General features: G+C 44.3%; 1 protein-coding gene across 1 annotated transcript; it reads left to right on the forward strand.

Moving 5' to 3' along the window:
• Nucleotides 1–5769: 5769 nt before the first annotated feature.
• LOC129159904 (oocyte zinc finger protein XlCOF6-like) lies at nt 5770–25891 on the forward strand. The gene is made up of 4 exons (XM_070548196.1): nt 5770–6034; nt 6178–6290; nt 9130–9636; nt 20681–25891. Exons 2-4 carry the CDS (start codon nt 6281–6283, stop codon nt 22387–22389), a joined length of 2226 nt encoding a protein of 741 aa, XP_070404297.1. The 5' UTR covers nt 5770–6034; nt 6178–6280; the 3' UTR covers nt 22390–25891.

The following is a 25891-nucleotide window of genomic DNA, read 5'->3' on the forward strand; positions in this document are numbered from 1 at the left end:
TCTGCTAGCAGCTTCTGGTTTCTGCTTCTTCTGGTGGTCGGTGACCAGCGTAAAGGTGCACTACCGCCACCTGCTGGAGCAGAATAAAACACACCTGTGTGTTCAGAATGGGACTAATAAATTACATAACATGTGATATCTTCCTCAAACAATTACTTAAAGTAAAGACAAGTTTGTTTTACACCTGTTATAATAATTTTGTTATTTACTTTATTTTTATTTTAATCTTGTTTTTTTATATCTTATCTGTTTTTCTTTGATGTAAAGCTAATTATGTGTCTGTTGTGTCTGCTCTTCGCCAGATCGTTATTGTAAATGAGAATGAGTTCTCTACTGACTCATCTGGTTAAATATATTCCTGACACACACACACACACACACACACACACACACACACACACACACACACACACACACACACACACACACACACACACCCTCGTAAAAGAGAAAGGGCAGCTGGGTGAGTGCAGGTGTTGTAGGCACAAAGAAGACGGAAACACCATCAAAGGAGCCAACTGCACCGGGAGCATCAGGGTTGGCAGTAGCAGCTCTGGCAAGAGGAGGCACGAGAAGCACCCCGGCAGCCACAGCCCACCGCTGCCCCCGGGGCAGCCAGCCCCCACAGAGGAAACACTGGTTTACTAATGAGACTAAGATAACAAGTTAAGAATCAAATTAAACAAAAACAGCTGATAAATAAAAATCTAAATAAAACACACTGATAAAAGATAACCAAGTAGAAACATTTAATTACATTTATAAAAATATTGCACAACAGATCATAAATACTGGTTAAAAAAATAATTATTGCAAGTTAAAATTAATATATAAGAAAATATGTGTCATTTACTTAAAAGAGTAAGTAATAAAACACTGATAAAATATATAAAAGATGGAAAAACAGGCTAAAACAGATCAAAATCAACTAAAAGCTATACTGAAAATGTGATAGAAAAGTGAGGGTGTTGAACGATCTCAATAAGAAAAGTGTGGGTGTTGAATCCTCCACATCCTCCGTGACCAACTAACATTTCATGTTCTATCACTGGATGTTTGGATCAAAATATGAACCAATCAATCAGATCTTAGATCAGGTGAGAGCCAGGCGTTTCCCGTCATCCCCTAGGTTTTGCAGCCGGCGGAGAGCAACTGCAGTGCAGCGCCTTGCTCCAAAATCTGCGGCCGCCTTGATCTTACGAGGTTATCGTTGCCTACGTAAGCATGATGTCAGAGCAAGTCGGCGTCAAGTCGGACATAAATCTAACCGGCATGCACTGCAGGCCGATCACCGCTGGTCTAATCTGCACAAAACTGGCTCATCTCGATCACGGCCTGTGTCCGACACGTAGCCGGGTTTTTTTAAAAATGAATATCCGCCCCTCCAAAACCTTGCATCCACATGACCGCGTTTAAAAAAAAACTCTGTCCACACGTACCCGGATAAATACGTTGTTAAGGACATGCCAGACCTGTAGGCGGCAGTACTTCCCCCGTTCTTAACCTCGTCCTTCGTCTGTGGTCTTCCGCAAGGAGCAGTAATTCCGCTTGCAAAAACAAACAAGCAAAAAGCGCTTGGACAACTGATAAAGCGAGTGCAGCTCTGAGGGCATCCATGCTGTCGGCTAGTGTAAACACAGGTCGCACACGTGATGTCAGCATTTTTTTGTCGCAGAAAGTGACGTTGCAGATCTTAAAACTCCGGTTTTGTCTGTCCACATGCAGACACCCAAAACGGAGAAAACACAGATCTTCACTTTGGCCGGAGTTTTTAAAAAGATCCATTTTTGTGTGAAAAAACTCCGTTTTCGTGTGGATGACAGGCCAAAACGTAGAAAAATATCTAAGGCCCTGTCCACACGTAGCCGGGGATCTGCCAAAGCAAGCAAAAAGTGTGGATGCAAGTTGTTGGAGGGGCGGATATTCATTAAAAAAAAAAAAAACGGCTACCTACGTGTGGACTAGGCCCAACTTGAACACGGCCATTGTTTCCAGCTGGGCGTGTCTGAGAGCTCCCAGCTGTAGTTGATTCCATCATCAGGGCTCAGGGGATTTAAGGAGCAGTGTGACACGTCACCACGCCGTATGATTACTCTGTTTGGGTAGCTCTTAGCCTCTAATCTAATTTTTGTATTCGTATCTCATTCTAGTTATCCTGCTGCCTGAATTACCTGAATGCCCTTCCCTGCTTTCCTCCAGGTTCCTCTTCATTTTTTCCTCATCTCCAGAGCAAACCCGGATCTCAGCATTCCAGACCACACTGCTTCTTCCCCTGGTCACCCACTCTCAGCCGCTCACCTGCCATCATCCATTCCTGCTCCTACGCCTCTGGATAAATCAATTCCCTCACCTTCTGGATCTCCTCAAGCTCACGCGGACCTGACCAAACCCTCCCTGTACATTTCTCCACTACCAGGAAACAGTAAGCCCAGCCTCCAGATAAGTCTCTAGTATTTCCACCCTATATTCACTCTGTCTCACCCTACTCAGAATCTCCTCCTGGAATCCTGCTGCCAGTCCTGCGCTTCTTCGTTTCCCGTCTCTCCCTTAGCTCCTCAATCATAATAAAACCTTTGACACACTTACTGGTTTTCTGTGAAGTCATTCTGCATTTCGTGGGTCAAGAAATTGCCACCCACCATGACAAACAGGGGGAAATGTTGTGGGCATTTATTTAATTTGTTTAATTACAACTTGCTTGGTTGTAAATGCTACTGAAATATGACAATAAAGAACAAATAAATGTCAAACTTTTTTCTGCCAAATGAGTGTACAGTTGACGGTTTTAATATATGAATAACACTATGATATGGAATAAAGGTGTCCTTGAATTAATTACAAGACAAAATAACAGTATATATAAAAAAATCCAGCAAGTAGTAGAACGTAATTGAATTAAGTTCAAAATACCCACCAAAAAATTAAACAAGCAGGATTAAAAAGGAAAGGAAACAAGACTGGTATTGGCTTTGAAATGACCTGAGTGGATGACTACATAGTCGGATCCTGAAAGTGGTTTCGTGACCACAAAAGAAACATTGATATAATATGGAACAGAAGACATGTCATTGAATCAACAAATAAAAGACAAAATAACAGCATATACCGTAAATCCTCTAATACAGGCCCGGGCCTGTATTTGACTCAAGCTCATCAAGCTCCAGGCCTTTATTGGAAGGAGGGCCAGTATTAGAGGCAGGCCTCAATTTCTATTTGAGCAAAATGAACTAATGGTTCGCTGGAGTTTTTGACAATTAAAATTGCGCCCACATTTTCAAAGTTAAACATTTCTTTTAACAACGGTAGTTTCTGCTTCAGCCATCTCCCCCCTCCCCCTGCGCAGCGGCCGCAAACTCACTGATGCGCCTGCAGCCTCTCGGAGTTCCTGCTGCTCTAAACATTAAAATAATTATTTCATTTTCTGTTCCTCACTTCTGATTACCTTCAATGGTGTCTGTTTGTTGCAACAGCAGGTACAAAAACTAACTTGTTTTTATTTGACTATTTTTCTGTCCTGTCTGTTTATTATCTTCCTGCATCTCCTCTCAATCCTAAAGTAAAACTGCTACCTGGGTTCATAAATATTCACCTCATGAGTTACCTTTGAACTGCAGTTCTAAAAGATCTACCGACCGCAAAAACAGCGGAGCGCTCGCTGTTTGGCGGCCGTATCAGTGATCGGTGCGTCGGAGGACAAGGTGATGCGCGCAGCGCCCCGCTCCACAGCATGCAGCGAAACGCATCAAGCGCAAATAAAAGACAGAAAACATTAAAGGAAATGAACTGACATGAACGATCGCGTGTTAAATTAGTTTTTGAGGTGGCGACACCTGGTTGTTACTGTGGCCGTGCTCAGGAGGCAGATCTACCGACCGCGAAAACAGCGGAGCGCTCGCTGCTTGGAGGCCGCATCAGTGATCTGTGCGTCGGAGGACAAGGTGAAGCGCCCCGCTCCACAGCAGCGATACACATCAGGCGCAAATAAAAGACAGAAAACATTAAAGGAAATGAACCGACATGAACGATCGCGTGTCAGTACCTACGGTCCGGCACAGCGCGTTGCCCCCCCACCCCCCCACCCCCCGAGCGCAGGAGCTTGTCACCTGCTGACAGCAGGCTGCTGTCTTTTCCGAGGGCTGCATCTTGCCGGTCATTATCACGTGACAGCAACTAGTCGACGACAGGCATAAAAAGTCACTATAGTGAAGTTGACTAGTTCATACAACCCCTACTGCTGCTCTCCAGAGTGTTCTGCAGCATAATCAGCACGTTCTCTTTGAACTTGATAGTGTAATGACCTGGCTGGGGTTGTAAGCCAGGTGCATTCTGGGTATTGTGTTATATGTGTTTCCTATCGTTCTGCTAGTTCCCATGTGTTGATTTGCGTGTTGTGTGAGTGTAATGTAAGCCACAGGGAAGGTGATGTGTGTTCTGTGGAGCGGGTTGAATTAGCATGGTTAACTGACACCGTGACTCTGTGTGGTAGGAGCGTGATAGAGGATGTGTCTGTAGCGTTACAAAGCGTTGAAGAAAAAGCTTTAGAAAGGTCTGTGTGAACCTCTATTGCCTCCTGCTGGTTGATTTGGGGATTATAACCCTGCCGCTGAGAGGCTCATACTTGCTTGTTACCACATTCCACCCGGCCACAATAAGAGACCGGGGCACAATAAGAGACCGGCCATTATTTACCTCCGCTAACTTCGACACCGGCCAAAATTGGAGACCTGGCCTTTAATTGAATACCGGCCTGTATTGGAGGATTTACGGTAAACACCATCATAGTGGTATGACTTAAAATACATCACTGTTAATTTCCATCACTGTTGTGACTTAAACCAGTATGCGGAACGGCTCCACCCAAACTTTCCGTCTACTTTGAGGGTAGAAGCATCAAAGAATGCCTTCTGTTTTTTCATAGTGGCAAAGCGGTCTATCACTTTGTCACTCAACTGACCTACAAGGTCATTTTCCATCAACATGACTGCAAGGTTATGAAGCCTTCTCTTCCCCATTGTTAGATGCAGCCAGGTGTGCAGCCGACGCAGTGCACTGAATGACCTTTCGCAAGAGCAGCTACTTACAGGCACAGTCAGAGCAACTTGGAGCACTTCTTTAAGAGAGGGAAACATGTCTGCGTTTAGGAGGTTGAGCACAGTTAACATATCTTGGGGTGGATGTCCAGCATCTGCTTTGACAGCAAGAAAGTTACTGGCAACAAAAAATTCCTCTGTTTTCAGGTTAAGGCTATAGTGCCTAGCAAGTTCGTCCAAGTTGGATTGATTCAAGAAGATCTGAGATTTAGGCCTGCATGCCTTGATGCCTTTTAGGAGACCTGCATCAACACTGCAAAATCTCACTTCAAGCTCACCAACCATCCTGTCCACACAGGGAAAAGGCAGCTCCGTTTTCAAGACCTCTGAACTGATTAACTCATTACGTGAACCTACTGTCGTCTCAAACACAAAATCTTCCATTTTTTTTCTGTTTCTGCCTTCTCTTTGCATGTGGTTCTGGAATACCGTGTGTGAAGCACAGAGCCTTGGTCATGAAATCAAGAGAAAAATAAAATTGGTTACAATGAATTGATAGAACATCACAAATACAACATTTATTTACTCTTACGTTTGTCAGGGCTTTTGAAGAAACCGCTAAAAATAATAAAAATGTGTGTTTTATTAGTCCCATTCTGAACACACAGGTGTTTTATTCTCTTCCAGCAGGTGGCGGTAGTGCACCTTTACGCTGGTCACCGACCACCGGAAGAAGCAGAAACCGGAAGCTGCTAACAGAGCTAGCTTGTTGTTGTTCTGGTGTGTGAGGAGAATATTTGAGGCTCTGCAGTAAAAATGTCTTCACTTCAGTCTCTGGGAGAGTTGATCAGCTAAAGCGACTAACTGCTGCTGCTGCAGAAATCTTCTCACCAGGCTGTGGAAACTTTCTTCTCCTCCTCAACAACTTGGTGGAGTTCTTTCCAGAACCAGAGAAGATATTCTGCGGTCTTCGTGACAATCGGAGCTCCAGAATCAGGTTGTGGGTGAGAAAAGCTTTTCTCTAGACTTCCTGCCCTCTGGATCTGCTGCTGTTCCTTTGGCCAGAACCAAAGCGTTGGATCTTTAATCTCCTGCGTTGTTCTGAAGCAGCATCTTAATCAGCTCTCCTGCTTTGTTTCTATTGCAGCTGTTAGCTAAACACGGCTAAAGAAAACCTGCTACCACTTCAGGATCATCCATCAGCTGGGACTGATTCATCGTGTGTTCTTCACCACCTGGACCTGGACAGCATGGACACAGGTACTGGTGGATGAATGAATATATTGTCAGTATATGATGGGACATTACAGTGAAATTATGAGAATGAGGTTCAATCTTTAAAATAATGATCTGTATATGTTTAGCACTACTGGGGTTCTAAACCCCCCCAAAGTGTTTTACATCACAGTCATTCACTCGTTCACAGACTGTTGTAGAACCTTGAAGTTTTAGAGCGAATAGATCTCTCCAATGAATGATTTTTGAATCCAACTATAGTGGTCATGTGACTCGTTTTGATCCAAAGAATTTTTTGTTCTGAGGGGAGTTAAAGTCCCAAAGTCATCGTCACACACTGGTGAAGTTACGTCCTGCATTTGACCCGTCCCCATGGGGAGCGGTGAGATTAAGCTGTGGGAACTATTTGGTCTTCTGTCGGGTTTCAGTCTCTACGAGAATCAGTCAGAGACAGTGTGTGTGTGTGTGTGTGTGTGTGTGTGTGTGTGTGTGTGTGTGTGTGTGTGTGTGAGACGCAGTGTTGGAAAGTTGTGTGGTAGTGCCATACAGATGTAAAGGTACAGAAGAAGATAAAGAGAGGAAAGGAAAGAAATACAAAGGTTACAGAAGAAGAAAGAACTAGAAAAGGTGAAAGGCTGTGAGGTGGTGATGAACAGGTGATCTTATCAACAATACGGATTTAGCAGCTGTTTAATCTTGACGTGATCAATCCCAGTGAATCCTGATAAGAATAATAAATGTCTGACCTGATGTTGGGCTAATACAGCCAGTCAGTCACTCCTCGCTCCTTGTAAAGCTTACCCCCAAATTCCACTACCTCCGCTCCGCCCCCGCCTTCCGCAGCCGCTCGCTTCCGAACTCAGTTTTTACTGGTACCCGCTCTACAACGGCTCCGCTCCGGTGCGGAGACCTGAGGTGGGCAAACAAGCATGCGCGGGATTTTCGAGATCTTGCGATACAGTCCGAGCAATAAACGTGGAAGTTAGATCCAAACACCCGTTGTGTGGGAGAAACATCGGCATGAACTGTTTAATCTGCCCATCATTTGTGTTGAGAGATCAGCAGTGTTTGGATCAACAAAGTGTGACTACTTTGATAGTGGAAACTGTATTTATGGCTTACTTTTGTGCATTTAAACTTCAGCCGCCATTGATAGTTGTTAAAAGTTGTTAAACCTGTGCATATGAAACAAAAAATGCCTTTTGTTTATCGATTTATTGTGAAAAACGGAAGTTGTGCTTGCTCCTTTTCCTGTTGGGCATTTGTGATTTCTGTCCATTTACTGCGGAGGTGCTCCGGCGTCCGGCGAAAATAGGATCGATTCTATTTTTGCCGGACGCCGGAACAGAGGGCGGCGCACGGCGCCGCACTGCCGGAGCACGGCCGCAGTAGTGGAATTGCTCTGATTGACTAGAACGGGACCGATTTTGCTCCGGCGTTCGTGTCGGAGCGGAGGTAGTGGAATTTGGGGGTTATTGTCCACATAAAGCTTATCCACCGAGATGACAGCTCTCTTCCCATCCTGGATAAACTTTTTGCGCAGCGGAAAGAGGACCCGGCGCCGATCCAGAATCTCCTTAGGGAGCTGGTCATTTACACTGAAGTCTTTTTCTTTGAGCTCTCTTCCGTGGCTTTTAACAAGATCGTTCTGCTTAAAATGTTCGAATTTAGCCACGATTGGACGAGGTCTTCTGCTGTCCACTCTTTTAGCTCCAAGGCGATGTACCCGGTGAAAGGTGATGTTTTGTACCGTTTCTTCGGCTATCTTCTTTTGGGTCTGGAGAAAGTTCTTGATTGTTTGCTCGCAGTTCTCCGCCCCTCCCGCCTGCTCCGGCAGTCCTGCGAACACCAGATTATCCCTCATGCTGCTGGCCTGAAGGTCCAAAACCGTCTCCTTCAGAATCTTGTTGTCCTGGGTGATCCGCGTCATTCCCTCTTCCAGGGAAGAAACGGACTTCCGCAGAGACGCGTTCTCAGCAGCGAGCCGCTCAACCTGCTCCTGGCTGAACTCCAGAGATGTTCGGAGGTTCTGAAACTCCTGGTGTAGAACCTCGAGCAGATGAAGTCGCCCCTCAAATCCCAGAAGCCGTTTATCTATAGAATCTAATAATTCTAATACGTCCTTCTGGGGAGATGAGGCCTCAGGTGGGTACTGAGGACGGCTCCTCTTGGTCCCAGGTGTTTCAGTCTCAGCTGCTGATTTCTTCAGACCGATAATGAAAAACTCAAAAACTCGTCAATATAGTTTAGTAAACTTTCTTCACTTACCTCCAGGTTGAGTGAGTTATACTTACCAAATTATTTTTTGTGTTGTCAGTAGATAAATTAGGCGAAAATGTGTCTTAATTGTTTGTGGATGTTTGTTAACGAGCTGCCATCAGCTTGAAACGCTGCCGTGTATCCGGTGATCGGCCGTCAGCGCATGCTTTCCAACACTGCGTCAGACTCGACACACACACACATACACACGCACACACACACACACACACACACACACACACACACACACACACACACACACACACACACACACACACGCATGCATACACACACGCATACATACACACGCACGCGTGCGCGCGCACACACACACACACACACACACACACACACATATATATATATATATATATATATATAAAATTCACAGCACAATATCATAATTTATGCGTCAAATAATACAACCACAAACACTGTTGGATCTTTATTATTATTATTATTATTATTATTATTATTTACTTTTCTGTTATTTATTAACATACTATTTATACATTTATATATATATATATGTAGCCAGTATCACTCATGGTGTAAATATAAAGGTATGGTGGTCTGTAACATCATGTGTCTGTGTTTTCTACAGATGTTCCACAGCTGGTGCTGGTTAAAGAAGAAGCTCCTGAAGAACAGAGTGCTGGTGTGGACCAGCAGGACCCAGAACACCTCCACATAAAGGAGGAACAGGAGGAGCTCTGGACCAGTCTGGAGGGAGAACATCTCTGTTTGAAGGAGGAGACTGAAGCTGTCGGGTTTCCTGTTACTGCTGTTTCTATAAAGAGTGAGGATGATGAAGAGAAACCTCTGGTCTCACAGCTTCATCAGCAGCAAATAGAAGACAGAGATGTTCCAACCAGCAGCTCAGCTGACCAGATGGCAGCAGAAACTGGTGGAGGAGCAGGAGCTAGCAGGAACCCAGATCTGACCCCTCATGAACAAACATCTGATTCTTCAGAGACTGAAGTTAGTGGAGATGATGAAGATGATGATGATGATGATGATGTGAATCTGGACTCTGAGCTGTCAGACTCTGGGTCTGAAACTGGAGATGAAGATGATGACTGGAATGAGAGCAGGTCTTCTGAGTCAGATGGTAAGTCTGTCAACAAGTTCTTCACAAGTGGTCTCTCCAGAGACACGTGAGGGAGACAAGTCATCCAGCAATAAGGTCTTCAGGCTGTTTGGTTCATAAGAAATGTGTTAGAGTGAAGCAACATGTAGACTCGTGCAGGAAAGTCCAGAAGAAACCTAAATCATTTAGTCATGATGAGTGTGGAGAAAGGTTTACTACAAATGTAAATAAACAAATCACATGAGAGTCCACACATAGCAGCTGCTGTTCCAGAGTATGGGCCAGCCTCATCCCACCCATACTCTGCTTCTGGCCGCTAACAAGATGGCGCCTGTGTTTGGAATAGCCACAGGTCCGTTTCCACATTCCCGCCTGGCCACGGGGCAGCGCTGTGTCTCCGTCCATGTTTCCTCGGGTCTGTTCATCCTGGTTCTTCAGTGGTTTCCCTTCCTGTTCCCTCCATGAGTGGACTTTACACACCGTGGATCTGACCTGCTAACTCCAGCTGTTTCTGCTTCTGGCAGGATCCTGGTGTAGGTACCCAGGAGTCCAGATGCTGCAGGATGAAGTGTAGAGCCATGCTGATGGTGTAACGTGATGGAAGTGGTTACTTTTACTGAATGATCAATAAGATGTGATATTCCATCTAATTATAAATGATCAATCTTATTGGTCTTTGAATATTTGATTTAATACGACCTTAGGAACACACACTTCATATTAATAGACTCATGTTTTATTACTGAGCTCTGTTGTGGCTTATTATTAATAACATGTGACAATCAGCTGAAACTGTTGAGAAAAATCTGTTTAAAACAAAATAACAGAAGATGTTCAGAAAGTTTAGCAGCCTGTGTTCATCATTAACGAACCGCATCTCAGGTCATCTGCGTTTACGTGCTTTTGACACGGACTTTACTGTCGTCCAGAGTATTTAACCGATGACGTTTTCCTACCCAACATCAGCCTCTAATCAGGTCTGTAAAACCCAGATTATCCTGTCTTCTTTACAAGCGCGTCTCCATCACCTGCTGCAGAAGCTGCTGCGTTCAAAGCTGACAGAAACGGAGATCCGTGCGCTGCAACCCCCGCAATAAACCTGCGTATTTCCAGTAGATTTGAACATGTTTGTCGAATGATTTGTGCAATAATCAGATTTTTATTTTACTTCCACAAAATGCAAGTTCTGAATTAAATATTACTGAAACAGGGACGGCTTGTCGTCGGATTTAAAAGCCGCCACTCGTTAATTACGCCGTCGTTTTTGAAGTCAGGCAGTCCAAATGACAGCGGAGAGGCCCGCTGGCTGTTGCACACATGCGCAGTGGGCATTATTTTACCCCAACAATCCGAATGGCTGTGTACATGCACGTCAATCGGAATGATGAACGGAATCAACCACCTCTCTCAATCGGATTGAAATTTCAATCCGATCGGGCCGGATCAGATCAGAATATTCCGATTGACATGTTTCGATCTGATTGGGCGCTCAATCCGATTAAATATGCACATGTAAGTGTGTGTGTGTCTGAGTGTGTGTGTACTTTCAGGCATAGAATAATACATTCAGTTAATAATAAACATAACATTTCCATAACATAATCACTCCTGTTTATCCGAATAGGATAACCAAACAAAATGAAAATAACAAAAGAACAAATAAAGTAAAAATAATAAAGAACAAATAAAGTAAAATAATAAAGAACAAATAAAATAATAAAACACAATAAGACAAACACAACTGACAATAACAAACAGCAGCTTACAGAGACACAAGTGAGATAATGGAAATCAGTGAAATCAACACCATCATAAACTAAAGAAGAGCTATTTCATACATGTTGATGTGAATTTACTGTGATGCAACAATTCTACAATTTAGAGCAGTTCCTGTAAAGAGATTGGGAAGGATTAGCAAGACCTAGGGCTGTAGGTAAACGATTATTTTCAAAACGATTATTCTGGCGATTATTTTATCGAATAGTCGACTATTCTAATGACTAATTACATGATTAATCTTATGATTTTTTTTTTTTGCTGTACAATTGACTAAAACCAAAATATTTTAAAGAAATACCCCAAAATTGTATAAATGACTTTATTACACAACGATTTTCCAAAGTCAAACATCTTTTGCTTAAGACAAAATAAAAGCAGTATTATTATTGGAACACAGCTCCAATAACTCTAGTTTAACTCTAGTTTTAGTGCAAAACAGAACACTGTGCAGGTCCCAGCATGAACATCCCCGAGTGTTTTAACACAAAATAAAACTGTTTAACAGTCTCTAAGGAAGAGCACCCAGTTTTGCAGCCTGAACAGAAGTGGTGAGTGTGATTTTTGAGGACCTCTTCTTTATGTTCTTTAAATTCTCCTGAGTATCTTCATATTTTTTTTCCATCTGGTTTGTGAACCACCACCTGGATGGACATTTGAAGCCGGGACAGGCGTATTCGACCATATCGATGAAGGCGTCACCCTCAACAAGAGACAAAGGCCTCATGTCTTTAACATTCAAATGTAAGATAAAGAAAATATAAATGTAGAAACAACATAGCATTCAACATTTAATTACTAGACAAATCACACAAGGACATGAAGAAAAAAGAAGTCAACAAAAGCAAACGTTGGAGATTAAAGAAACTGGACCCTATTGTCAAATTTGTCATCTGTTTTCATCTAAATGAGGGTGAATTTGTTTTTACATAGTTAGCAGTTTCCTCCTAAAAGATGCTGAAAGCAAGCAACAGTTAGCTAATATTTATTACTTACTTTCAAGATCCTTTTATTCAGCTCGGCTGCCCTCTGAGGTGTGCATTGCATCTCTTGCCCAAGATAAGACGACAAGGTTCTTTGCTTTGCTCTGGAAAACACAAAATCAATTCAAAGATTAAAAGCGTTTATTGTCAAATGCACAGTTAGAAACATGTTTCCCTGTTGCAATAAAGTCAACAATATAAGCTACACAGAAGTATAGGCTTTGCAGAATGCAAATTAGAACATATTTGGAGCATATCAGAACAACAGCTATGAATGTATGGTATCTTAAATCTGCTCTTAGCCTTATTGCAGTGCTATGCCATGATTAAGTCATTTGAGAATGCTGGTGTGGCTAATTTTGTAATAAGTCATGTTTTGTACAACAATACATTTTGTCATTGCCTAGCAGCAATGACCTAGTTAGCCATTTGGGCCAGCATTATATGTTATCGCTAATTAACGTTAGCTAAATAAAGCTGTTAAGCCAAACCAAACACGCCCCACCGAAGTGCGCAGAGCTCACGCACATGTTACACAAACATGCAATCACTTTAGCAAACACTGACAATATGATATAATGTAACTTACTTCTGTTCGCGGGAGTCACGGGTAACAATGGGATGCCTCCGCTTCAGATGCTCCTACATGGACGTTGTGCTGGTGTGATAAGCTAATTCCAAGGTGCAAAGACTGCAAATAACGGCACTTTCATGTTTTATGCTCCGTTTAAAATATTCCCACACCTTTGTAGGGCGCCGGGGTCCCTGAGACATTGCTGCTGAGTCTATCAGATGAACGGCGTTTTGTTCTCCGCGCTACTCTGTTTATGTCACGTGGTGCGTCGACTTCCAGATTTGACGTCGACGGCTTTTTAGAATCGAATCCTCGACGTCATCGAGGCGTCGCTACAGGCCTAGCAAGACCATATAATACACAGAAAACATCAGTAGAGTTTATTGAAACATCAGATGAATTTAAAGCTACAGGTCACACACGGCTGTTTCTGTGAATGAGGAACAGGTAGTATCAATTCATGCAGCTCTAACTATGGCAGAAGCTGAGGCAAACCAGGCGTTCTTCATCAAAGGGCTTGTCCGTGGACTGAGAGTCCCGGTTGAAGAACGGTTTGGAACGGTTAGAGTCCTCGTCCGTTGATCAGGATGGTTTCAGTCTTAAGTTGATGAGTTCCTTGAAGTCCAGGTCTGGAATGCAAGAAGGGATCTTTTGGTTCTTTTTAAAACACAGAAAGGTTTTTATGTACCTGCAACGTTTCGTTTTTTGCTGCAAACTTCGTCAGTCTGACAAATAAATCACACAACAAGCAGGCGGGGGGAGATGCACAGTTCAATAGGCACAGTTCAAAGGAAGAAAATGACATGGTGGGTTTTAGCTGTTTATAAGGAAAGCTGGATTAAAAAACAACAACCAGCCCACCACCTCAGCCCCGCGATCTAGGGATATTAAAACAGTAGCAGCCAGGTGGTAACAGCTCCAGCAGGGTGCTTCAAATCAATTAAAATCTAACATACTTTATCAATCCCTCCTCAAGTGATGGAGTTTAAGTATCTCGGGGTTTTGTTCACGAGTGAGGGTAGGAGGGATAAGGAGATCGATGGGCAGATTGGTTCAGCGTCTGCAGTGATGCGGACGCTGAGCCGATCTATCGTGGTGAAGAGGGAGCTGAGCCAGAAAGCCAGGCTCTCGATTTACCGGTCGATCTATGTCCCAATCCTCACCTATGGTCATGAGCTTTGGGTAATGACCGAAAGAACAAGATGGCGGATACAAGCGGCCGAAATGAGTTTCCTCCGTAGGGTGACCGGGCTCAGCCTCACCCCGGCTTTCCACAGGAGTCGTCAGCAGCACGTCATAGCTGCTGATAGGAACCGCTGTGGTCAACAGAGCCTTTTCCACTGGAGCCGTCAGCAGCGCGAGTCGGCCGCGTCTCAGGAGCAGCATGTCGCGGCCTTTACGCGCCGGTTCTATTTTCTACGCGCGACGCCTCTGAAACGGGTCAAGTTTGACATTTTTGGGGAAGGAAAGACAGGAAATCGGACGCGGAAATTGAGAGAAGCTCCCGGGATTTTCAGAATAAAGAACGTACTGCCTTCCGGTTGCTTTACTTTTAAAAAAGGTTACTAACTGTGCGGCCCCGTGAGAAGTTATCACCTAGCTAGCGGTCTCCTTTGTTTTTCAGGTCCGTATTGGCGATTATGAAACGGACAGAACATGAAACACAAACCATGTTGTAGTTTTCTCCTGCTTTTTATTGTGTTTACTGACGAAGTCACTCGTGTGACTTCGTGCTCTGTTGGTGACAGCTGCTCCCCTGCTGCTTCGCGTCTCGTGGGAAGGGCCAAGCAGCAGCTTACGCGAGCAAGACGTGCTGCTGCAGTAACGTGCTGCTGACGGCTCCCGTGGAAACACGGGGTTAGAGATAGGGTGAGGAGCTCGGACATTTGGGAGGGACTCGGAGTAGAACCGCTGCTCCTGCGGATTGAGAGGAGTCAGTTAAGGTGGTTTGGGCATCTGGTCAGGATGCCTCCTGGACGCCTCCCTGGGGAGGTGTTTCGGGCATGTCCTGTCGGCAGGAGGCCCCCGGGTTGACCCAGGACACGTTGGAGAGGTTACATCTCCAATCTGGTCCGGGAACGCCTTGGGGTCCTGCCGGAGAAGCTGGTGGAGGTGGCTGGGGAGAGGGCGGTCTGGAGCTCCTTAATTGGGATGCTGCCCCCGCGACCCAGACCCGGATAAGCGGAGGAAGATGACGATGACGACTCTCAGAAGCGCAGTTTCAGTACTATGCTTTGTTCTAAAAGTTAATTGAAAAACTTCTTAAATTTATTATTATCTAAATGGTCTGACAATAGCTTAAAAACGACTCTCTCAAGAACCTTAGAAAGAAATAGCAGCGTAGAAATAGGTCGATGATTGGATAATACCGAGACATCAAGACCGGGTTTCTTAAGAAGGGGTTTGATTACAGCTCTTTTCAGACTCTTTGGAACTTCCCCACACTGCAGACTAGAGTTGATTACATTATGAACCATATTTGAAATAGCTGGCCAAACTTTTTTAACAATAGAGGATGGAATGATGTCGAGTGCAGAGCTGGATGGTTTCATAATTCCAACAATTTCATCCAACATATCTGGGGATACAGAGTCAAAAGAATTCATAGTAGTTGAATCAAAACAGATTTCTTCATCAATAAAACTAAATTGCTGGGGAATTTGAGCTTGAATAGTTTCAGTTTTGCCTATAAATTATGTCAGAAACCTCTCAGCAGTAGTCGGGGAGGCTTTAAGTCCACCTGCACACGAGGGATTTCAAATCTTATCCACGGTAGAAAATAGTACTCTTAGGTTATGCTCATTAGAACTAATAATATCAGATAAAAAAAAGTGGATTTTGCCTTTTTTGCAGCCATTTCATAGGAACACCATGCAGACCTCACGTCTTCAAATGAGGGCTGTGGCCTAGATTTCTTCCAGTTCTGCTCGCGTTTCCTGCATTAGGTGAAGATTCTCTGTCATCCTGGACATGATCATCCTGAGCTTTAATATAAAAACAGCTGGACATTTCTGGTTATCTTGAAGACGTTTTTCTTGCTCCACAGCTGTGTAGTTGTTTGAGTACCTCAGCAACTTCTGCCCGCGAGATTGGACAGTCCATCCCCAGGTCTCCCGACTTTGGTTCCTCCTCGGAATGAGCGTAGGTGGGATTGAGGAGCTCCTCAAAGTTATTCCTTCCACCGTCCGACTATAGCCCCAGTTGACGTCAGCAACTCCCCATCCCCACTGTAAACAATGTGAGCGAGTTGCTGCCTTCCTCTCCTGAGGTGCCGGACAGTTTGCCAGAACCTCGTTGGAGCCAATCGATAGTCTTTCTGAATGACCTCACCAAACTCCTCCCATGCCCGAGATTTTGCCTCGGTAACTGCAACTGCTGCACCCCGCTTGGCCATCCGGTACCTGTCTGCTGCCTCCGGAGACCCACAGACCAGCCACGCCCTGTAGCACGCCCTGTAGGCCTCCTTCTTCAGCCTGACGGCTCCCATAACCTCTGGTGTCCACCAGTGGGTACGGGGGTTGCCAGCACGACTGGCACCGGCCACCTTGCGACCACAGGTAGCAACAGCCGCCTCAACAATCACAGAGTGGAACAAGGCCCACTCAGAGTGAATGTCCCCCACTGCTCTCGGGACGTGGTCAAAGCTCTGCAGGAGGTGGGAGTTGAAGACCGTCTTAACAGGTTCTTCTGCCAGGCGTTCCCAGCAGACCCTCACTATGCGTTTGGGTCTGCCAGGTCTACGCGGCATCGTCCCCTGCACTCTGATCCAACTCACCACCAGGTGATGATCAGTTGAAAGCTCAGCTCCTCTCTTCACTCGGGTGTCCAAAACATATGGCCGTAGGTCAGATGATACGACTACAAAGTCTATCATCGACCTGCGACCTAGGCTGCCCTGGTACCAAGTGTACCGATGGACATCCTTATGTTCGAACATGGTGTTCGTTATGGCCAAACTGCGGCTTGCACAGAAGTCCAATAACGAAACACCACTCGAGTTCAGATCAGTCGAGGCGGTTCCTCCCAATCACACCCCTCCAGGTCAAGCTGTCGTTGCCCACGTGAGCATTTAAGTCCCCCAGCAGGACAATGGAGTCCCCTGATGGAGCACTATCTAGCACTCGTCCCAGGGACTCCAAAAATGGTGGGTACTCTGAACTGATATTTGGCCCATAAGCACAAACAACAGTCAGGACCTGTTCCCTGACCCGAAGGTGCAGGGAAGCTGCCCTTTCGTCCCCCGGGGTAAACCCCAACACACAGGCAGAGAGTCTTGGGGTTAACAAAAAGCCAACCCCAGCCCTCCGCCTCTCACCCGGAGCAACTCCAGCAAAGTAGAGTGTCCAACCCCTCTCAAGGTCTTGGGTTCCAGAGCCAATGCTATGTGTCAAGGTGAGTCCGACTGTATCTAGCCGGTACCGCTCAACCTCTGCCACAAGCTCCTGCTCCTTCCCCGCCAGCGAGGTGACATTCCATGTCCCAAAAACCAGTTTCGTTGTCTGGGGATTGGACCGCCAAGGCTCCCACCTCGGTCTGCCACCCGATCCACACTGCACTGGACCCTTCATGTTCCTCCTGCGGGTGGTGGGTCCACAGTTGGATGAGCCCATGTATCCGGTTCGAGCTGGGCCCGGCCGGGCCCCATGGGCGACAGCCCGGCCACCAGGCCCTCGCTCACAGGCCCCAACCCCATGCCTGGCTCCAGGGTGGGACCCCGGTAACCCTCCGGTCCGGATACTCTGACTCTTTGATTGCATATTCATGAAAGATCCTCTGAACCATTCTTTGTCTCACCTAAGACCAATTTGTCATGGGAGACCCTACCAGGGGCACAAAGTGCCCCGGACAACATAGCTCCTAGGATCATTAGGGCACTCAAACTCCTCCACCACGATAAGGTGACGGTTCAAGGAGGAGTCTTGTGAGAGTGTTCAATGATATTTTCCAATATACTGATGTGGGTGACAGTCTTTTTATTACTCTTAGATCTGACCACTGCTTTTGATACTCTTGATCATGTTACACTTCTCAATCGACTGGAGAATTTTTTTGTTCTCTGGTTCAGCGCTCTTCTGGATGAGTTCCTACCTGGCTGACAGGCATGTGACTGTTAAGATTGGTAGTTTCTGCTCAAGTGATGCTCCCCTGAAATATGGGGTCCCACAGGGCTCTGTACTTGGTCCTTTGCATTTCAGTTTATATTTGCTCCCTCTTGGGGCCATCTTTAGGAAATATAACCTTGTTTTTCATCTTTATGCTGATGACTGTCAGGCCTATGCTCCTGTTAAAGCTAAGGATTTAGCTCTGAGTTGTCTTCGTGAGGTTAATAATTGTGGATGGGTTGTAATTTTCTCCAGATTAATGAGTCTAAGACTGAGTTGATTATGTTTGCACCAAGTGGTGCCCCTGTAGTTACTCAGTCTCATATGATGCAAAGGATGTTGTGTCTAATTTGGGTGTTCAGATTTATTCTCAGCTTAAATTTGATGTTCAAGTCAATAATGTGATTTAAGTATGCTTTTTTCACCTAAAGAATCTTTATAAGTCTTTTTGATGAGGAATCTTTTTGAGAAGCTTATTCATGCATTTAATGAATTTTGTTAAGACTACTGCAATAGTCTTTACTTGGGTGTTGATCATGGATGTATTGCTAGGCTTCAGCCCGTCTTTTAACTGACACTTGTCAATTTGATCCTATCACTCCAGTTGTTGCCTTTGTATTGATCCCAGTTCAGTTCTGTGTTGAATATAAGATTTTGGTTCTGGTCTCAAAATGTGTAAATGGCCTTGCTCCTAGCTCTTTATCTGGAATTCTAGTGCCATATGTCCCATCTTGTGGATTAAGGTCAGCTTACCTAGTGAGCAGAACTGTCATCACAAGCTGCTGATCTAGCAGCATGATGCTCATTATTATTTTATGGGTTACAGATGAGTGTTGATGCTCTGTTTTTATTTCTGTGGCAAGCCTTACAATCTCACCTCTTTCCACCCCCAGTTTCTTCTTAAAACACATATTACATTTACTGTTTTGACGCATTTTAATGAGCTTCTGCTGTGATTTCGTTGCAGGATACAAACTTTACAGCACTCTCACAGAGTAAAGGTTCGGCAGATATGTTTGTTTACATTTTTTCCGCTGCGCGCCTTCAGTGTTAGGGAAAGGAAGGGAGGGGCCGACGCGATGCTGCTCTCAGGGTATCTCTAGGCTCCACAGTAGCAGCGACGCTGGTTTGACCGGATCTGAGAGGCGTAAATCAGAATTTGCTGATAGCGTTTTTTTCCTTCTACCAATCGCATAGTGATGTCTGGACTTAAAAGCAACTCATTAGATTCATAGTTCTTCCGGCGCTCACAGGGAGCAGACGCTTCTGCCTTTTCCTCCCTTATCTGTGTTTTCCCAAGGCTCTTTTTGTCCCGTCTGCCTACAGAGCGCTTCTCTGCATTTCCTCTGCAATCACCTTTTTCAGCATTTTTCAATATGGATTTAATTAATTGGTCATTCAACGCGATTGATACGATTTTTTCTACAATGAGAACGGAGGAGGGGGCTCACGCTTGCCCTCAGGGGACACATGCAGCGGGATATATGTTCAATTCCTGGAAAAAGTGGAATGTCATCTGTCTCTCTCAGCTGTCCAATGAGGACGTCGAAGATTTGTGGATATTTGGCCTGATGATCGTTGGATTTCTTCTGATTGGAGTGGGAGGATATCTGGCTTTCCGTAAAATTGGGATGACGGGAGCGATTGGAGGGCGACCCGCATCCATGGACGGCACCGTCCGTGTGGATACCTCACAGACTGGGACGTTCCTCGAGGTGAATCGTAAGCTGGACAATGTCTTAGCTGCGTTACCAGTGTTAGCGCGCAGGATTGATAACATCTCGGAAAGGGTCACCGGACGGTGTGGAGATGTTTAATCACTGAATTGGCTTCACTGGAGGACTTGAATGATCAATACAGACTTAAGGCAGAGAGGAAAAATAATCTCTGTTTGACCCAAACAAAGTTTCTGTTATCGAATCTGACGCCATAAGCAGCCTTGGAGTTGCATGCAAAACCCCCACGCTGGAAGGAATGCTGACAAATGCTGTGAATCTCTATCCACCCACCCACCCCCGCCTTCAGATTGTGGTCTCCACCGAGGTCATCAAGCTGAAGGACTCACTGCTCTCTATGCTTCCTCATGACCTCCCTCCCCCTGCGGAGACAGCTGGTTGAGCGCCACAATGGGCCGCCCCCCGCTGAGGAAACCAGGATCCCAGCCCCTCCCCACTACCTACCGGGTCTCATGTTGTGAACTGTGACGTTTGTTGCTTACATGTCGGGTGTTTTTTTTGCATTGGAGGGCTACACCCTGCTGGTGTAACCCTGTTAATGCCTTTTTTCCCCCTCCCTGATCTTCCCTCATGTATCCCCTTACTCATCTACAAAGGAGCGCCGTTATGGCTGCTCCCATGGTCTGCCTGTATCTGTCTTGTCTATATGTGTGTGTGTGTAACCTTGGTCAGGTTGTACCATGGAGTCAAGTTCCTACGCTCTGAAAGGAGCGCTGGCAATAAAATTCTTCTGATTCTGATTCTGAGTTATTTGTTAAAGTAATGCATTACAATAAATAGTAATGTGTTTACCAACATTGGTTATGTATATTACTGATTCCAAAAACACCCCTAGGTCTTTTGTCTTTTTACTGAATATTTATCTTTTATATATTTCTGCTTGGTTCACTGCAGTTTCAAGGAAGAGAGAAGAGACGGATGAGAAACCTCTGCTCTTACATTTCCACAACCATCAAATGAAAGACATAGGTGTCCCAACCAGCAGCTTGGCTGGGCAGATGACAGCAAAAGTTGGTGGAGGAGCAGAAACTATCAAGAATCTAGATCTGGACCCTAATGAAAAGACATCAGATTCTTCAGAGGTTGAAGTTAGAGGAGAAGATGAAGATGATGTGAATCTAGACTCTGAGCGTTCAGACTCTGGGCCTGAAACTGGAAACGGAGACCATGGCTGTAATGAGAACAAGTCTTCTGAGTCAGATATTAAGACCGTCAACAAATCATTTAGCTGCTCTGTGTGTGGTATACGGTTCCTCCACAAGTGGTCTATTCAGGAACATGTGAGAGTGACTAGTCATTCAGCAGTAAAGTCGTCAGAGTGTTCGGTTAATACAAAATGTGTGAAAGAGAAGCAACATGGAGGCTCATGTAGAAAAGTCCAGAAACAACCAAAATCATTTAGTTGTGATGACTGTGAAAAAAGATTTAGCCAAACTTCCAGTTTAACCCGTCATATGAAAGGCCACACCGGGCAGAAGCCTTTTGCATGTGAGCTCTGTGGGCAAAGATTTAGCCGTAAACATAATTTAAACACACACATGAGAGTCCACACAGGAGAGAAGCCTTTTGCCTGCGAGCTCTGTGGATACAGATGTACCCAAAAGGCAAGTTTAAACGATCACATGAAAATCCACACAGGAGAGAAGCCTTTTGCCTGTGAGCTCTGTGGGAAAAGATTTAGCCATAAAAATAATTTCAACTGTCACATGAGAGTCCACACAGGAGAGAAGCCTTTTGCCTGTGAGCTCTGTGGAAAAAGATTTAGCTTGAAAAAGCATTTAAACTATCACATGAGAGTCCACACAGGAGAGAAGCCTTTTGCCTGTGAGCTCTGTGGATACAGATGTACCCAAAAGGCAAGTTTAAACACACACATGAAAGTCCACACAGGGGAGAAGCCTTTTGCCTGTGAGCTCTGTGGACAAAGATTTAGCCATAAACATAGTTTAAACACACACATGAGAGTCCACACAGGAGAGAAGCCTTTCGCTTGCGAGCTCTGTGGATACAGATGTACCGAAAAGTCACATTTAAACAGACACATGAGAGTCCACACAGGAGATAAGCCTTTTGCTTGTGAGCTCTGTGGACAAAGATTTAGCCATAAAAATAGTTTAAACACACACATGAAAGTTCACACAGGAGAGAAGCCTTTTGCCTGTGAGCTCTGTGGATACAGATGTGCCCAAAAGTCACATTTAAACTATCACATGAAAGTTCACACAGGAGAAAAGCCTTTTGTCTGTGAGCTCTGTGGATACAGATGTACCCAAAAGTCACATTTAAACTATCACATGAAAGTCCACACAGGAGAGAAGCCTTTCGCCTGTGAGCTGTGTGGACAAAGATTTAGCCGTAAAGATAGTTTAAACAAACACATGAGAGTCCACACAGGAGAGAAGCCTTTTGCCTGCAAGCTCTGTGGATACAGATGTACCCAAAAGGCAAGTTTAAACAGACACATGAGAGTCCACACAGGAGAGAAGCCTTTTGCCTGTAAGCTCTGTGGACAAAGATTTAGCCATAAAAATTATTTAAACACACACATGAAAGTCCACACAGGAGAGAAGCCTTTTTCCTGTAAGTTCTGGGAAAAGATTTAGCCATAAAAATTATTTAAATGCACACATGAAAGTCTTTTGCCTGTGAGCTCTGTGGACAATGGTTCATTCGAAAGACAAATTTAAAGAGACATACGAGCATCCACACAGGGCTCGAGGGATTGATTTAACAACAGTACTTCCAAAAGTACTATTTAGTTTTTTTTACAACCTTAATATTAGTCTTGTACCTCTGCTCAACTATCATTGATCAAGTCCATACTCTGCCCTTGAGCCACCTCTTCTTTTGATTTTCATTTTCAAATCTCCTTTGTTTTTTAAACTCAGACCGTAACCAAACATTTGAGATGTTCATTCATGAATTCTGAATACAAAAAAAAAAATTACTTAAAGATTAAGAAAAAACTGTTATACCCTCCTGTATTTAAGAAACAGACAAGATAACAAGACACATGATGGTTGTAGTGCATAACCCACTGCAATTTAGAGCTGTTACATACCGGTGGCGTCTGCTTTAAACAGTTTATCTGTATATAAAATAATAGCATACAATGTTGTAATAACTGCAGCTGAAAAAGAATGTGCCATCTTTATTCATTTGGAGCCCCTAAGAAGAAATCCCACCTTAAAGGCTGTGGAAAGACAGCTGGGACTGTTGTCAAGAAGTCATAAATTACAAGGTGGCTCTGTGGAGACTCCATTCTCCTACAATAGCATTTTGCTATTCTAAGCAGGCTAAGGAATGTGCCTGTACCAGTGTTTTTAGAGATGCTGTTGTAGAGTTATAAGCGGTGGACAGATGCCGGAAAGACAGAACCACTTTTGGGCTGCATGGTTCTCCACCGATGCTTTATAATTGTATTGTAATGACTGCTAAAAGCCATAAAGAAATAAAAAGAACAAAAATTTGAAATTTATATATATATATATATATATATATATATATATATATATATATAATGTGTGTGTGTGTGTGTGTGTAAAATAAAAAATGGAAGGATAGACAAAATAGATTAAAGACATAAAAAAGATAAAAACCTTAAAAAATTAATATATAGATGATGATTGACAGACAGACAGGCAGGCAGATGGGTGGGCGGGTGGACGGACGGATGGACGGACGTCTAAAAAGTTTATAACCTATTTCAAACTGTGGGGAATATTTTTAAAATGTAGAATCAAACAAACTGAAATAAACCCGGCAATAGAGCTCCGGACCCCACGTGACTCTCAGTTAGTGGACGCCATTTTGGCATGCAAAAAAGGTAAACAAACACGGATGTAACCATGAACATGAACGGGATCCGCTTGGATTTTACTTCGTCGGAGTTTACTTCACACTTTAAAACAGAAGAAATCATTTTATATAGTCAGAAATTAAATAGACTAAACATCTCCGACCCTTACCGTGCCCCTGGGATACTTTTTAAAAACGCTAGAAGCTGTCTGAGCGGACTTCTTACTGGACCTGGCCGGGGAACCCCTTGCGATTCCCCCGGCCGGAGGAGCTGGGGAGAAGGTCTGGGACTCTCGACTCTACTGCCCGCTGCGACGCCAGAAGCTGTCGGAGCGGACTTCTTACCGGCACAACACCGGACCTGACCGGGGAACCCCTTGGGATTTACCCGGAGGAGCTGGCTCCGGCGGCTGGGGATGGAAGTCACGCTACTGCCCCCGCAACCCGACTCCGGATACGCGGATGAAAATGGATGGATGGACGGACAAATAACAGATTTACACGTAAGTAGTCTCGGTGAGACAGATAATAGCAATCCAAAGTGCTTTTTATGTGTGATCTGACAATTGATCAACCATTGCTTAAAAATGAAACACAGCTTAGCCAGTTAATTGCTGTCATCATAAAACACGGAAACGGCAGCACGCAGAACTCACGAGGCAACGTTTTACATGATGTTTACTTGTTGCTATGAGTAATAAGACAGAAAAAGCCACGCCAAAATAAGTTTAGGAAGCCCACTAAGAATCATAATAAAAGCATTTAAAATAAATACCACACACAGTTGAGGAAACGTTGGTTTAAGTACCTGATATGAAGTGGTCGCTGCATAAGCGAAAACCTTTACTCTCGGGATCCCACAGCTTCATTTTCGCCCGGTCACTAGTGCGTTTTATTACAATGATCCAACGTTTGCGGCGCTCTGGATCTTGGGGAATCCTGTACATGGCTCATTCCTTATGTCGTCCGCGTCTGTTCTGCATCCTGGGGCACAACAGGAATCTACCATATTTCCCGTTTGATTGAGTTTTCTGACAATAACAAATAGTCCAGCTGCCGGCTTCTGCATGCCAATATGGCGCTGTTTCGATTTGAACTGTTGCATGCCGGGAGAAGTGACGTCAACTCCCGGAGCTCTATAGCTCGTCCTTCTGCTCACAATCAACAAGCTGCACACAATTAGCTCATTAAAGGTTATCTAGCTAAAACTGGCGACATAAAATATCATCGTTGGCTTATTTTGATACGAAGTGGTTAGCTAACGCTTCACAATGCAACAAAATGATGACATTTCATCAACTTACTGGAGAAAATCCTTCCGAAACACCAAAAATGAACTACGGTCAATGCAGCAGCGGGGGCTGTTTGGAACTATTCGAAGCTGCATGAAACACGTGACTTCCGCATTCCATTCTTTCCATAGAAGTTTATTGGAGTGTCGTAACTCTACAGCTTTGACAGAACCCTGCTCTCCTCTCCCAATTATTGGACAGGAATTCGAGAAACAGGTTTGGCAACTAAGACTCGTGCTCTCATTGGTTCCACTCTGGTTCCACCCAAGTTCCTCCCACCGAAGCTAGAATTGAGACAAAATTATTTGTAACATTGTAGATTTGAGGTTTGTACCTGTAGAATGAAATGTGTGTTTTGAGAGTTTTGATTTCAAACATGTACATGGTTTCTTTTATTTTGGAAGTCTGCTAGGTAAAAACCGAAAGTTTCATGTTTCTGAATGAATGTTTGATGTTACAAAATGAGTAGTAAATGCACAAAATAAAAGTTTAAAAGGGAGTTTTCCTCTCCACTGTCGCTAAATGCTTGCTTAGTATGAGGATTGCTGTAAAGACTCTGACACTAGTCAGTGACTTGATGCAACATGCCGGGATCCTTATATAGGATAGTTTTTTTTTTCTGATTGGCTTAATGAACTGACCTGTATTGGAATGTTTACTGTGTGAAGTGCCTTGAGACGACTCTTGTCGTGATTTGGCTCTTTATAAATAAACTGAAATGAATTTTATCATGACCAAATCGTCTTAGGACACATTTCCTGTTCCTTTTGAGCGCAGCAATCTGTACTAAATACCTTCACTAAAACAATTAGGCTATGGGTGAGAAGTATAACAAAATGTAGTGTACCTTTTTTTTCAGGGCTTTTGACTGAACTGTTAAAAAATAACCCTCTGAACACCACAAACTGAATAAACAACCCCAATTTACCCTCCCCCCAGAGTGCAATGCGGCCTTGCCGGCCTATCAGTGGCAGGGCCGCCACATAACCCTTTTTTGGGGGGGGGGTGCTGATTA

Source organism: Nothobranchius furzeri, chromosome 2 (assembly GCF_043380555.1).
Source record: "Nothobranchius furzeri strain GRZ-AD chromosome 2, NfurGRZ-RIMD1, whole genome shotgun sequence".
NCBI lineage: Eukaryota > Metazoa > Chordata > Actinopteri > Cyprinodontiformes > Nothobranchiidae > Nothobranchius > Nothobranchius furzeri.

Coding starts and splice junctions, on each gene's coding strand:
- LOC129159904 (XM_070548196.1), top strand. Junction 9,637..20,680: donor CAGGTCTTCTGAGTCAGATG/GTAAGTCTGTCA, acceptor GGTTCACTGCAG/TTTCAAGGAAGAGAGAAGAG.